Source organism: Chrysoperla carnea, chromosome 2 (genome assembly GCF_905475395.1).
Source record: "Chrysoperla carnea chromosome 2, inChrCarn1.1, whole genome shotgun sequence".
Classification (NCBI taxonomy): domain Eukaryota; kingdom Metazoa; phylum Arthropoda; class Insecta; order Neuroptera; family Chrysopidae; genus Chrysoperla; species Chrysoperla carnea.
The window spans coordinates 24601068-24615470 of NC_058338.1; the positions used below are offsets into that span (position 1 = coordinate 24601068).

A 14403-nucleotide genomic window follows, 5' to 3' on the forward strand; every position below is an offset into this window, starting at 1 on the left:
TTAATGTTCATAAAAAAAGTTCTTGTTATACGGGCTCGAGGTTTGCTAACTTCGGGAGCTGGCTACTCTTTTCTTTTCAAAGCTTTGGCAGCACTATGAGCTTCGGGGCCCTGGTGTTCTACACCACCCTCCCTTACGATATCTACGTCACTAGGTAGAACTTAACTTATCTAATCATATTCCATAACTTATTATGGAATCATATTCCATAACTTATTAAGAAATCAAAGTTTTAACTTTTCGGGGTATTAAGGAATTCAAATTATCGACGTTCCACTGTAACAAAAAAACTTCGTATTATGTCAACAATAGAGGTCAACCTCATATGTGGACACTCTGTATATATAAAGGAAGTTAGAACGTTATCAATTTCCCATTTACACACACCCATGTCACGATTAGTTAATGATTCACTTCAAATAATTATAATAATTAAATCGATTGTCAAAAAAATTCGTAAAATAACTAATGGTTTACTAATTTATTTAAATTTTATTTGAAAAAATGTACCTATTATTAATAAAACATGTGGAGCTCTAGTTTTTAGGAAACTACCATTAACAATTTCTATTAATTTTAATGAAAATAAAATTATGCTGATAAAAAATATATGTTCCTGTAAAATGCGATTCTTCACAAAATATAGGGTTTTATTGAACAAAACCAAATTGAACTTCTTTTGAAATAATCCACCAATAACTGAGGCTTTTAAATGAAGTTTAAATTTTTTTTATAACTTATGAGTTATATAATAGTTTTTGGAGTTATTTGTACTTTTTAGATTAGAAAAATCACCTGCATATACAAACTGTCAACTGTGTAATAAGTATTGTGTATTTACAATTCCAAAAAACCGTGATTGAACAAGAAAACAAGCTTCAAACTTCTCATTAAAAGTGCAATATTTACAAAGATGGCATATTCTTATAAATATTCCAAATTACAATATATTATATTATAATTAAGGATTCTGGATAAGATCTCGACAACATTGTTAAAAATATTTTTTCTATATGAGAAATTTGACAGATTCGTCTCGAAAAAATATTTCACTAAAAAGATTTAAAAAATACAGCCGGCTACACATTAATTTTACAACTGCAAAAGCTAACATGTCTATCCTTCCCACTCCCGAATCAGTCAACCGCTTCATGAAATAATACTATACCAATAGCCTAGACCTACCAAATTTCGATCACTTGCTGCACTTCTTACATTAGTACATACATATACAGAGTGCTCGTGACTCGATGGTCATAGTGTAAGAGCGTATTTTTTGGACAATTGAAAGTCGAAAGTGGGGAGTTATGGGCACTAAGTGAGTATAGTAGTTTAATGTTTATTAATTTAAAATTTTCATATTGACTTACAACACATTATTGCTCATATAATAATTGTAGACGTAGGTCCTTGAAGAGTATCTGGGTCATCTCGTATGAATGCAGTTGTAGCCATACTTTTTATTAGTTTACCTCTGGTTTTCTTCATCCATATGAGACAACCCAGATACTCTTTAGAGACATACGTTTTCAATTATTATCAGAGCAATAATGTCTTGTGAGACAGGGAAACATTTTGAACCAAAACTTTAATTAGATTTGTGTTAGCAATTCCAAACAAAATTTTAATTAATAAAACATTTAACTATTTTACTCAACAATGTCTGTTTTCTTTAGTGGTTACATTTAATAGTGCATATAACTCCTCAACTGTTGGGTTTTGAAAAGAATACGCTCTTAAAATATGACCATCGAGTCACGGAACACCCTGTATATCAATAAAGCAGATGGTGTACACTCAATTACAAATATAAATAAAGCCGTTCTTTGCCAGTGGTAATTTCGAGTAAGGTAAGTATATGCCGCTTGCCTTATAAACCAAAGTTACTGCAAAAAGTTCTGCAAACGGTCAAAATTTGGTAGATTAACTATTCATCTTTATAGGACCTCTTATATATTACGCTTTATATAAACTTTTGTCGAGATCTTAACCGCTTGAGATCTTAATTTTAAAAGAAAAATAATAATATAAAAATTGATATATTCTATACAAAAATAATTACTAACCTGTAATACGTGCAAAAATTTATCGAACAAATTCAAAAACATTACACAATTGTTTACAACTTCGAAATATTCGATAAATTTTTACCGTAACGATAAACTTTTATGTATTATATTATTATTGCAAAGCAATGTAAAGCATAAACAAAGCACATTTTTTAAAGCCAAACAAACAACATACACAAAAAATTACGTACAGCATGTCGTAATAATTAATTAATAAATACAAAATTAAAGAAACGTTCAAGTAAATTTGGTGATACAAATTTTTTTTTACAATTTTTGTTATGATTATATTGTTGCTAATATTTAAGGTTATGATAACCAAATGGATATTGATAAACTAAAATAAATAATAACTTTATTAATCATATTTTAATTTTTTTGTTGTAAAACGAAGAGAGAGGCTTTAACTAAATATTTATTTTTAAAATTCAAGTCAACATTCAAGGTATTATTATTTCTTCTTAATAAAATTATGATTAATATTCATTTCGAAAAGTAGTTATCTGCCAAATAATCATTAAAAAGAAAATTTTAAAACGAAATCATTAACGCAAAATTGATATTCGGTATAAATAATTTAGGGCTCCGTACCTTAAGAACGATAATTCATTTAACCGATAAATTAAATGTTTTAGTAATTATCCCTAAAAGATTTCAGGAATGACAGACTGTCTTTTTTAATAGGCAAGGTTCTTTTAACATGCAAACAAATGAAATCTTTGAAACACGAGATTCGAGAAATTTGCTTATGACCCAATGTATCATTAATCAGTACCTTTCAGATAATATTAATCCTGAAAGGCACAAGAGGTTATATATATTATCTCAAAATTTCTAAAACCGATCCTTTTTAAATTCATACCAATCAAAAGTATCCACGGAACCAAAGTCCGATTTCAAGTTAGAGCTATTTATAAAATTCTGAAAAAATACGTTTAAATGAAATTTTTGTGACTCCCGTCCTCAGACTAATATTTTTTGAGATAAAAATATCCCCAGTTTTTTATAAATGATACGAAGCTCTCGATGAGACGGTCAAGCTTCCGCTTGACTATGTTTTTTAAACGTATGTATTTGTATAGTTGAATTTTCTTTTGTGTCGAAATTTTGTTGTCTTCATGAAATAAAATATTAATAATCTCATTTCCTTTTGAAATTTTGTAATATTACATTCGATAAAATACAAACGAAATAGATTATTCGTCTGTTGGAAATGCCAAAATCCAAGAAAGCAAATACGGAATGAATTCGATTACATACTTAGTTGTAACTTCCTTCGTAATGGGACATCCTGTTTTGCTTGCAATTTGCTTTTCGGAAAAAAAGAGTCAACAATAATTACGTTCCGGTGATTTCCTTTTAGGTTTTCTGCGAAAAATAACGATTTAAATTATTTGGAAGATCCAAAATAAATCTAATCGCCATTTAGAGTAATTGACAAGAATAGAGAGCTTCGTAGTAAATAACCCTTGCACGGACTACATTAAAGATTTAGGCTATGGCCACACTAACGTTGATTTAAGCGCACTTTGGTTTCAACGGATGCTGAATAAGTAAACGTTTTTTAGAATTACATATTATATTGTGTTAAATAAAGCTGTTAAATTCGATAAAAATGAGATCCGTATGAACAGTTTATTTAACAACGGATAGCAAAAATGTACGTTGAAAACGTGCCCCAGTTTTGATGTCCGTGTGACCTCAACCTTAATAATACACATTCACACAATATACTCAAACAGAAAAAAATTATTGATTAAAAATGTATCACCAACTTACTTGTATTGTTATTTGAAATTTATTGTTACTTACAGGATTGTTAACAAGCGCTGCACATGTGGCGACTAATGGATACGACATTTGTTTATTTATTGAGTTAACTGCATCGGGCTCGATGATTCCGCTAGGAGAAGGTGTGGAAGGAACACCACCAGATTCACTATTTAAATATGGATCAAGAAGTAATGGAATTCGAGGTGGTAGAGGGGGTGGAATATCTGGCTCGTTGATATTCGAATTGGCACTTGTTCCTTCATAATTTAAATTGGAATTTGATCCTTTAACACGTTTAGAGACTTTATTATGTTTGCCAGGTGAACTTTTTGGCGATAACGGATTCTTTCTATGATAATTTGCTAGCATTATATCCGAATTATCCAAATCTTTGAATTTGGAATGGTATATTTGATTTTCAACTAGATTACATTCAACTGGACTTTGTGATGGTGATTTGTGATATAAATTACGTGGATGATAATTTTTATGGTTATCTAAATGTTCAGTTGAACGTAATCGAGTCGATGATCGACTTAAATTCACTGAATTTAAATCATTGATTTTATTTCGATTTGGCAAGGGTGGTGGTGTATCAAATATTTGTGTTGCACTTTTTGATTGTGGAATTGAGGAATGAGGTGATGATGGTACTGTTAAGGATTTTGGTAAAGTGTGAGAATGGGAACTAGCAGATAACTGTAAGAGAAAAAAAAGACAGACAAGCCAATGTTAGAGTTTGTTCGTGAAATGAAAATGTGAAGATTAAAAATTTTGAATATTTTTTGTGTTATCAGTTGTAAATTTATTAATGAAATATTTTAATATTTAATTTAATTATTTTATCCAATTGTAATCGAAATTGGAGATTAATTTTTCCCTCATTACATCCAACCTAGTGATTTAAGACGCAGAAAATTAAATATCAGATCAACATGGGTACCGTTTATATTCTAAATCTTGTTGAAATTATTAAATTCCACTAATCACATGGGGAAAAAATAAAAATACGTTTCGTTTATTATGTGATTATTTCTGGCGACATAAATGCCAAAATTATAACACATCGAACGTTTGATGTGAAAATTTGAGTAATCAGGTCAATTGATAATATACTAAAATGACAGGCAAAATACTGTTCGCCTAATGTAGAACCTAGAAACTCTGTTGGGATAGTTTGACCCTATCTTGCCATGAGGAGATGAACTCATTTGAGTCAATCTTTCTTTGACGACCTCTCCGACCTTAAATCCGTTGAAATCAAAAAAACTCCTGCTGTTCTTAAGCAGCTCCAAATGGTTCATGGAGTAGTGGTCGCTAGATATTATTAAAAAAATTATTTTTTCTTTATTATCATCTAGTTTTAACAGAATTATAATCGACCCAATTCACGCTTTACATACCCCGAACCCCTCCTTTATTCAATCATGTGGATGTGGCCCCATTCATTTCTTAGAGATGCATACTTAATCACCAGAGTATTCGATCAAATGACCTTATATATTATTTCTCTAGCCTGTTTTTTCTAGGTATGCGAGATCTTCCCAATTCTTTTACCAAATTTCATGGTGAAAAATAGACTTACGGTTTAAAAATGTCCCGCTTAAGAAAAAACAGACTAGAGAAATGATATTAAGATTTAATTATGTTCATTATGTAATGTGCATATCATATCTGTAATAAAATTGCCTATAAATATAAAGAAAGTAAATTTCTCTAGACTGTTTTCTTTCCAACGGGTCAAGCTAGTTGAACAATAATATCATCCCAATAACACAAGTTGTGACTATCTTCTTTATCTCCTTGATTCTAAAAATCTGACTAATATTATCAAAATAGCCATTAACAAAATTTACAACTGAAAATGTGAATTTAAAAAAAAATATTATTAACATTAAAATTATTATATTACAAAATATATATATAATATTTTGTTGAATAAAAATTATGTTAGATTTATTGTGTAGGTATTTATTATTGTTTGATACCTGTAGCTGTGTTGTGTATTACTTTGTCACTGGAAATAGCATTCAATTATCTTATATTGAATACAATAGATGCAATATTACTTATTGCATGATTGGTTGATAATTACTTTTATTTTTAATATATCTAGAATCATGTTATTATGGTGCAACCAACCTTTAATTATGTAAGCAATGTTTTTATCTCTTAATATTCTGATTTCATAAAATTTGTTTATTTTTCTTAGTTATCTTTAGAATGTTTTAATTCTTTTTAAAAAAGTACTAAAGCTGTCAAAGACCATGCATGGAAGGAAGTTACAGCCAGTTTTTTCTCAGGGGGGTGATGGGGTACTAATATCTGTATTAAGAATCTGTCCTAATATCACCCTTCATAAGATCCAAAACATAATTAAACTGAGCAACTTTTAGCCTAAAATATTCCCGGAACTTTTTGTCATAGGAATCATACCTTAACTCAATTTATAACCTTCTAGCTCAATTTGGAGGAATTGTGGAGATATGCAAAACGGACTAAAAACATGATTTTATGGTATAACAAGAAGGAAAGAGAGTTGAGATGTTAATACTCCCAAAAAGCACATCTCTGACAATCTCGATTTTCAACCCTTTATCTCAGTTGGGGGTAGGGATGATGGGAAGCTGATTCAATAGGCACATCCTTGATACTAACTCAATTTTCATACCAATTTTCAACTACCTAGCACAATTTGGAAAGGATGTGCTATTAAAATAATATATCGAAAAAACGATTTTTCATCTGGTTTTAAGAATATCAGCCCATTGGGAAACGCTCAGAAAACAAACCTATGGATAAATGTAGATAGATATCCTATAAACCGTGTTCTAGGGGCCATGAAACACGCCTCCAAACCCTATCTGTTGACCTTCGATGCAGTGAATAAGTCTATATTTTCAGGCGAAATATAACTAAAAACGAAAATTTCCTTACGAGTCTTTGAACAGGGTACGCCGTATCAAAACTTGCATTTTAGAGGGTTTAGAGATACATAGATTCAATATTATAAAGTAATTGCCATTCATTATTTAACTGGCTTCAGAGGAACAAACCGGGAAGGTGAGTGGAGAGCCTTTGCCCTACAGATAAAATAGTATGAGCTGTAATAACAATATTGTTAACTTTTACATTGTGAATCACGCGCTATTTCAAACAACACATAATTGAGTTTAAATTCCAAGTTTATGGTATTTTCCATTTACAAGGGTAAAACTGGCAATACAATAGCTACCGTATACAAATTACAGTACACGAAATGTATTTTTCTAATCGGAATAACATTTTTTTTTATTTCACGGGGCATGCCGATTTAGTGTAAGGTTATTTTATATTGCATGTCGGCCAATACAATGTTTAACAGCAATCCATTAGTATATACGATTTTCTTATATACTTCTTGCATAAAAACTACAGAATAACTTATACAGAGTGTTAGAATTTATTATTTAATTTCTGAAAGCTGAAAATGCTTCAAGGCGAACAGAAATTAAGTTGAAAGAAGTAATTGGTTTTTTTAATATAAGGTAGAAAAATGTTCTCCAAATTAGTGAATATGAAAATATGAAGTACATGTTATAACCAATAACCACCTATGTCGATAATCTTTTCATTTATGTTCATTACTTCCCTTCGCATAGTCATACTAAAAATATTTGGTGAAACAAATTTTGGTATTTGTTTGACTTCGTTGTTTGTCGATTAAAAAACGTTAAGCGTTCATATTCAAGATTGTAAACTATTTTTTAGGCTACTTTATTTTGACATAACATATTTTAAAAATTTTAGTGCTTTTCTTTTTTAACGTATAGATTTTACAAAATAGTTCTGAGTAACAGTTATTCTAAAAAAATTATAGGAAATAGAAAGAATTGAAAAATGTTTAAAAAAGTACATCTGAGCTAGGTAAAATGATTTACTAACAACAACACTCTGTATAAAACATTTAACTGCAAGGTTAACTTTTTTGTGAAAAAAGTTTTTTTTTCTATATTTTTATCTATTAAAAATTATTACTCCTACGGATATACGGGTTTAGATGAAACATATAAAACAGTTTATTAGAATCTATCGAATTTTTTTTTTATGACGTCATTAAACAGCTCAAATTCAAAGTAGATGGCAACTGAAATTACCGTAAGCACTTTGAAATGTCCTAATACGGTCATTACGGAACATCCGTTATAAACTAACTTGTAATTAAATTAAAATGAATCTAAAATGTTTATTTGAATATTAAATTTCAATTTATGACTTTCTGTTTACTCTCTATACTCGTGCGTAAACTATATGCTTTTAAATTGAATGAACAGCTTCCAAGTTTTACGAATTCAGGATACGGTGTACAACATATACAATTAAAATGGTTCTATCTATTATTTACTTTCCAGCTGATTTTTCGTATGTAAAAATATAATAATCTAAACATTATGTTGAGTTACGTATAACCTTGATTTTCAATATTAATTACATCATTTAATATTTATACTGTCTTATAAGGATGTAAATTCATATTAATTTCCTATCATATAATCTATTAAAATATAACTATCTTGATCAGAATATTGAATGAGATTTAAAGAAAAAAAACATTGCTTACAGAATAGAGCAGGTTCTGAGGGGAGTTGAATACGCAAAATAAAAGAACTGATTATTGACTGATAACATCTTGTATCTAATCGACTCGAAAAAAATTTTTACGTAATTTTTGTTATTCAAGTCAAAATATCATCTTTCAAGATTTTGTACCCCAAACTCAAAAAAAAAGAAGTTTTTTGCTTGCCAATTCTAAGCAATACAAAAAAATTCATCAAACAAAATTTCAAAGATTAAATTATACCTCTTGAATTATCGAATATTCCTTAATCAAAGTACAATATTCGATGACTCAAGAATTAATCTTCGAATATTCCATTCTTCATCCAATTCCAAATCTTGTACTGATAAGAATTAGCAAGCAAATGCTGGTAAAAATATCTCTGAAAACTTTTGACTTGAGTAACAAAGAAAACATTAAAAATTTTTTTATGTTGATCAGAAGCAAGGCGTTGTTCCACCTCCCTAAAAAATGATGAAGTTATTGCGACTATTTTCAATAAGGGGGCATGGGTTTTTTGGTTCCTAATGGTCCATAAAAATGAATTGAATCTCGTTCTTCATATTTTAAACTCGTTCCAGAACCTGCTCTACATGAGTTTCATATCAATCAAAGGTACATTCAAATTGTTTCACCAATTATAACAACAGATAAAATGCATTCAAGTATGTAATTAAATAATGCAAAACATCAACAATGCAACAACAAAATTAAAATTAAAGGCAAAAACATTCAAAACAATCGTAATTCAATAATTAAATTATTACATCAATTAAATAATTTTTGCACAAGCTATACGCAATTACCAATGACAGAGCAACTAACAATCAAGTTAAATTCACAATTAATAACATAATTGTTTAATTAAACTTTTTTTTAAAATAACTTATAGAAAACATATTTAAATAAAAAGTTTTTTTTATTTATCCTCGTATTGCACTAAATTAAAACTGATTCATTTGAATTTAAGAAAATGAGTCATATTAATTATTTATTCATAATTATTTTAACAGGAAGTTTCGATCCAAAATCTTTTTAAAAAATGATCACCATAAAAATAGATATAATGCAAAACAGCATATTTTTTTATATTTAACTCCTCCTTTTGCGTCGGGGGGTTAGAAACGTATATGTAAGCTATATGAATTACATATAAAATAAGATACCAAGTGAGTAATACGTAATTTTTCGGAAGTGTGAGTGATAAGGGTTAATGTCCCTACTTTCTGATAAAGCAAAAATGAATTATAAATTATCAACTTACAAAAATATTTGAAAAATATCAGTTTGTATTGAAACACCGTTGTTCCAATTGTGTGTTATATATTACAAAAATGCATTAAAAAATAACGGAATATTTGTCTTATTATTGTAATCAATCGTCTGACATAGATATTACTCCTTGAAGGTACGTGAGCGTTTAAATTTAAACTAAGAGTTTATACAAAAACTGCTAGCTTCAAGTATGTTGCAGTTTAGAAAGGTGATACTTTGAAAACATAAAACGTGCTGTGTATAAACTTTTTAAAACAGTTTGAAGTTTTTTTATTGATTTATTAAATGCCTGAATTCCAATTTGCTTTCAATTTTAAATTCATGTGGTCCACAGACAAAACTTCCTACAGAAATTCAATTACTCAATAAATTCGTCAATAATGAAAAAAATTGGAAATAGAATTTTTAATGCATATTGCAGTCATTATTCTTTGTTTTGATTATGCAAATCCGGTAAACGAGCTGGTTAACGATTTCAAGAAAGGGGGTTACGATGTTTTCCAAAGAAAAATGATCTACAAGCGAATATGATCTCCGAATCACAGTTTGCTAATCAAAGTCTCTTGGACTAGTACAAACTCTTGTAAAAATATGAAAGGAATCAAATTAATGGCTCATTTTGACAAATTGGATCTAAAGAAACTGGTTTGTAACCATTGAACTAGCAACAAGTTGAAAATCCGAAGAGTTTTATTAAAAAATAACAATCTTACACTATTATTTTCCGATTTGTTGGTTTTACATCATATTTCTACAACTTATCAAATTCACATTATATTTCGAACTTATCTTGTATGTAAAAGAATTCCGCATAAAATTTTTTCGAATATTAGTATCCCGTGATTTAAAAATTTCATAGAATAAATTTTTCAAACTAAATAATGATCAATTTTCCAGAAAAAGTAACATGCAACTGAGACAATCGAAAAAAAACTCAACATTCTTACAAATATTTGTGAGTAGGTTTTGAATTACCTCTTCGAATTTTCAAACTTAGTACTAATCACTACTTTAAAAATATAATTTCTGTCTTGAACAAGTTATACAATTTTCTATAAGTTATGTTAAAAAAAATAAATAAATAAATAAAATTACTGTCACCGTTATAAGAAATTGTTGAACTTTCACCAAAAACCATATGTAAATAATATAAACAATAGCAATGGAAAAACTAACACACAAATATAATAATATAGGAATCATTATGATCGTCTTTTTTGAGCTTTATTTTGCTTCGAACAATATTTGAATAAATAAAAAATAAACAACAACGTAAAATATAGATAATAATTATTTAAAAAAACTTTTTCTAATAGAATATATCACATTCCTTGGCTAGAAGAGTTAATCTTGTACTGAATATCATATATTTGATTGTTAACAAATGTATTTAGTGTTTTTGTAATGCGCATGTGAATTTATATTAAAATTACCATTGTTATTTGATTAGGACAATTGTTTCTGTTTTAATGATATTTTAATATAAATTAATACACGTGTTTTTAAGTAAAATAATAATACTTCTTATCTTATATTTAAATATGTGACATCTTTGAAGCTTTAGAAACAAAATTATTATCGATTGTTACAACTAAAGTTATTCGGGGATTTTCCCATATTTGTTCTCGGAATATAGTAACAAAAATAAGAAATTGAAGAACATTGTTTTTAATTTTTTTTCTAAAGTTATACAATTTTTCTTTGATAAAAAAATTAATTATCGTGCTTTTTACCTGCGAGTCATTTAATAAAGATTCAAGGTCTGAATCTGAGTGTTAAATTTCTCAATAATTTTTATTATTCGTATTACTTCATTATAACAGCAAATATCTTTCAAATAAATAATAATTAGGAATTTATTTGATATCCGATCTTTCCAGTCAATTAAGTTGTTGAATAAACTTTTTTTTGGTCCAAAATTCAAAGAGCGCAAATAAGTTTTATAAAAAAATTGATTTTATTTTTCATGATTTGAAAGTTACATACAGTTTTAAAAACCTTTTCGAAAGAGAATTGTGAACGCCCGAAGAAAAAATGATCGTCACACACTGGAATTTTTATGGGAGAGGTCAGTATTTTCTTTGGCATAGTTTAGACTAGTTTTCCACTTGGTAATCCGAAAGGAGAACTCATTAATAATTTTCAATTCATTTACGGGGTCGTAAAAAAACAGCTTGTGAATTTTACTAGAACAGAATATTTCAGAAAACGAGAAGCCTTCTTTGTAATAACGTTCGAATGTTAAAAGGTATTAGAAATTCAAAATGATTCTGCTTCGTAAATAAATAATATATTTATTAATTATTCAAACATTCGAATTAATAACAGTTTTGAAAAATTCAAAATGATTCTGCATCGTAGTTGAATAATCTATCGATATTATCGTCTTAAATTGATATGGAAACTTGAATAAACCGTATTTATTTATAAAGATATGTTAGAAACAATTTATATTAACGAAAAACTTAGTGGCATCGGATTATGCGAAATCTTTTCTAGTAACTGCATTTTATGATATGGAACCCTCGATAATTCAATAATTATTAAACGATATTAAATCATGTTTTGACGTCACATGTTAAATACATTGTATTAAACAAAACAATGCATTGTTGTTTTCAACAATAAATATGAAAATTATTATCATTATAAAGGTGGAGGGAGCACATTATTGTAAATACATTATTAACAATCAAAAAATAATAATTATAGAAATAATAAAGGAATTATAAACTTACTCCATCATGAGCGGTGAAAGACAAGCAGGTTTGTAGTTCTGTTTGAAGTTTACCAACGGTTCGTTCAGCAATTTGTAAATCCGCAACCAATTTTGAACTATCTGCATTTGTTGGAAGACTTGCTAATTCACTTCGTAATGCTTCTACATGTGTTTGTGCTTTTTCTAACATCATTCGAATTAAATGCACACGTTCATTTTCAATTTGGCGTAATTTTTCATGCTATTTAAACAAATCGTATTATTAAATTATATTATTTGTAAAAAACTAACATTTAGTGATCTATACAGAATTCATATAATGCACGTCAATTATGGTATGATTTATTATGTCAAAACTAAACTATTGCTCACTTAGCTGGACAAGCAAGTCAAATAATTGTTAAATAATACTTTCTAGAAAAATACATATCCTACCGGAATTCGTATTGTTATCGAGACCTCAAATTATTTTCACTATTACTTCAGCAAAGCGTTTAATTGAGGAAATCTTACCCAAATATTGAATTTGACCTTGACTTTCTGGATCGTTGAAAATTCAATTTATGTTCATTAATGATAAGAAAAAGAAAAAATTTTTTAATAAGAAAGTTATTCTTTATAAAATAGTAAACAACTTTTGTTGAAAACATTATTTCAGAAATTTATTTTGGATGTACCTTTTATTCATAGTTCTGGTTGTGTTTTTTTTTTTTTTGAAACAGTATTGATTTGTCATGTCCTGGGTAGTTTAATGATATTTTATGAATATAAATCTAACATTTATTTTTAAAATATTTAATTATTAATAGATACCATTCAAATGTTACCGTGAACTTCCGAATGTGATGATCCACATCTTTTTTCAGATTCAAATATCCATTCAAGTTGGACAAAACTCAAAAATATATAATTAACAAAACAAGCAATAATTCTTTTTATCATCAATTTTTTTAACAATAGATTGATTTAGACATGCAATTTCCTAATTCGAATATATTGCCCACCAAGAAATATGCATGACTTCGCTTACCATAAAAAAGATTTCCATTCAAAATTAGTTAGTCTAATATTAGTCGAAAAATTCTTAATATAGAAACTATGATTGTCTTAACCGTTAACAGTGTGCCGGACCGAAAAATACCCAAGATTTTTTGTCTTTTCGTAAGGAATTTATAGTTTCTGCTTCGCCCGGTGATTTTCATTAACATAAAGAATTGTGATTTTTCACATTTTTCTAAGACATTTTTAACTTTTTTTAGATTCCATAAAAATTATATATTAACGTAAATCCGATCCAAAAAATGTATAATTTTTATTATATTATAATTTATAATAAATTCGTATGCCCAGTTTTACGGTTATAAAAAGTCCTCGATCTTCCATTAATAAGTTTGGTAGAAGTATTCGTTGGTGAGTGAGAGAGAGCAAAAAAAAATATATTTTTAACACACATAGATTTGTTATGAGAAGCACCAAAATGTTTTATAACATTTTTAGATACACTAACTGAGAAGCGAAGTACATGCCAGGTATTTCGATTATTTTTTACTAATTGTCATTGAAAATTTTAATCAATTAACCGATACTCACGTCAACTGGTTGTGGAGCTGTTATTTGAGTCGATGAGAAATGATGATGGGGTATTGAATTTCTGGAATTTTGGTGTTGTGCTGGTACCGGAGATCCAACGTGTGGTCGTAGCATTCTAGGATGTTGTTTGACAGTTAACTTAACATGGGTCGTGGCTATAACATAAAATTAACATTATAACATAATTAAAATTTAGATTTTTTGAATAAATCATTATCTTATCAAACTTATGAATAATAATAATTTTAATAGGGAATCTTAACTGTTCTATACTTGTTAATATAATACAAGCATTATTTCTGTGAAAGTCAAAGTGGCTTTTTTTTTAATTTAAAAATAAATTTAGGAGTCATTCAAATAACTTTTCTAGGATAAGGTAG

At 28.2% G+C, this 14403-nt stretch overlaps 1 protein-coding gene across 2 annotated transcripts in view; it reads right to left on the reverse strand.

Moving 5' to 3' along the window:
• LOC123294229 (rho guanine nucleotide exchange factor 11) overlaps positions 1 to 14403 on the reverse strand; it is a 73588-nt gene that overhangs the window by 43382 nt on the left and 15803 nt on the right. Inside the window, exons 4-6 of one of the 2 annotated variants that reach the window (XM_044875344.1) lie at positions 14024 to 14178; positions 12453 to 12674; positions 3882 to 4541 (exon numbers count right to left, since the gene is read on the reverse strand). In XM_044875344.1, coding sequence (XP_044731279.1) covers positions 3882 to 4541; positions 12453 to 12674; positions 14024 to 14178 — 1037 coding nt within the window. The remainder of the gene's footprint in view (positions 1 to 3881; positions 4542 to 12452; positions 12675 to 14023; positions 14179 to 14403) is intronic. The other variant, XM_044875345.1, reaches the window with a different exon arrangement.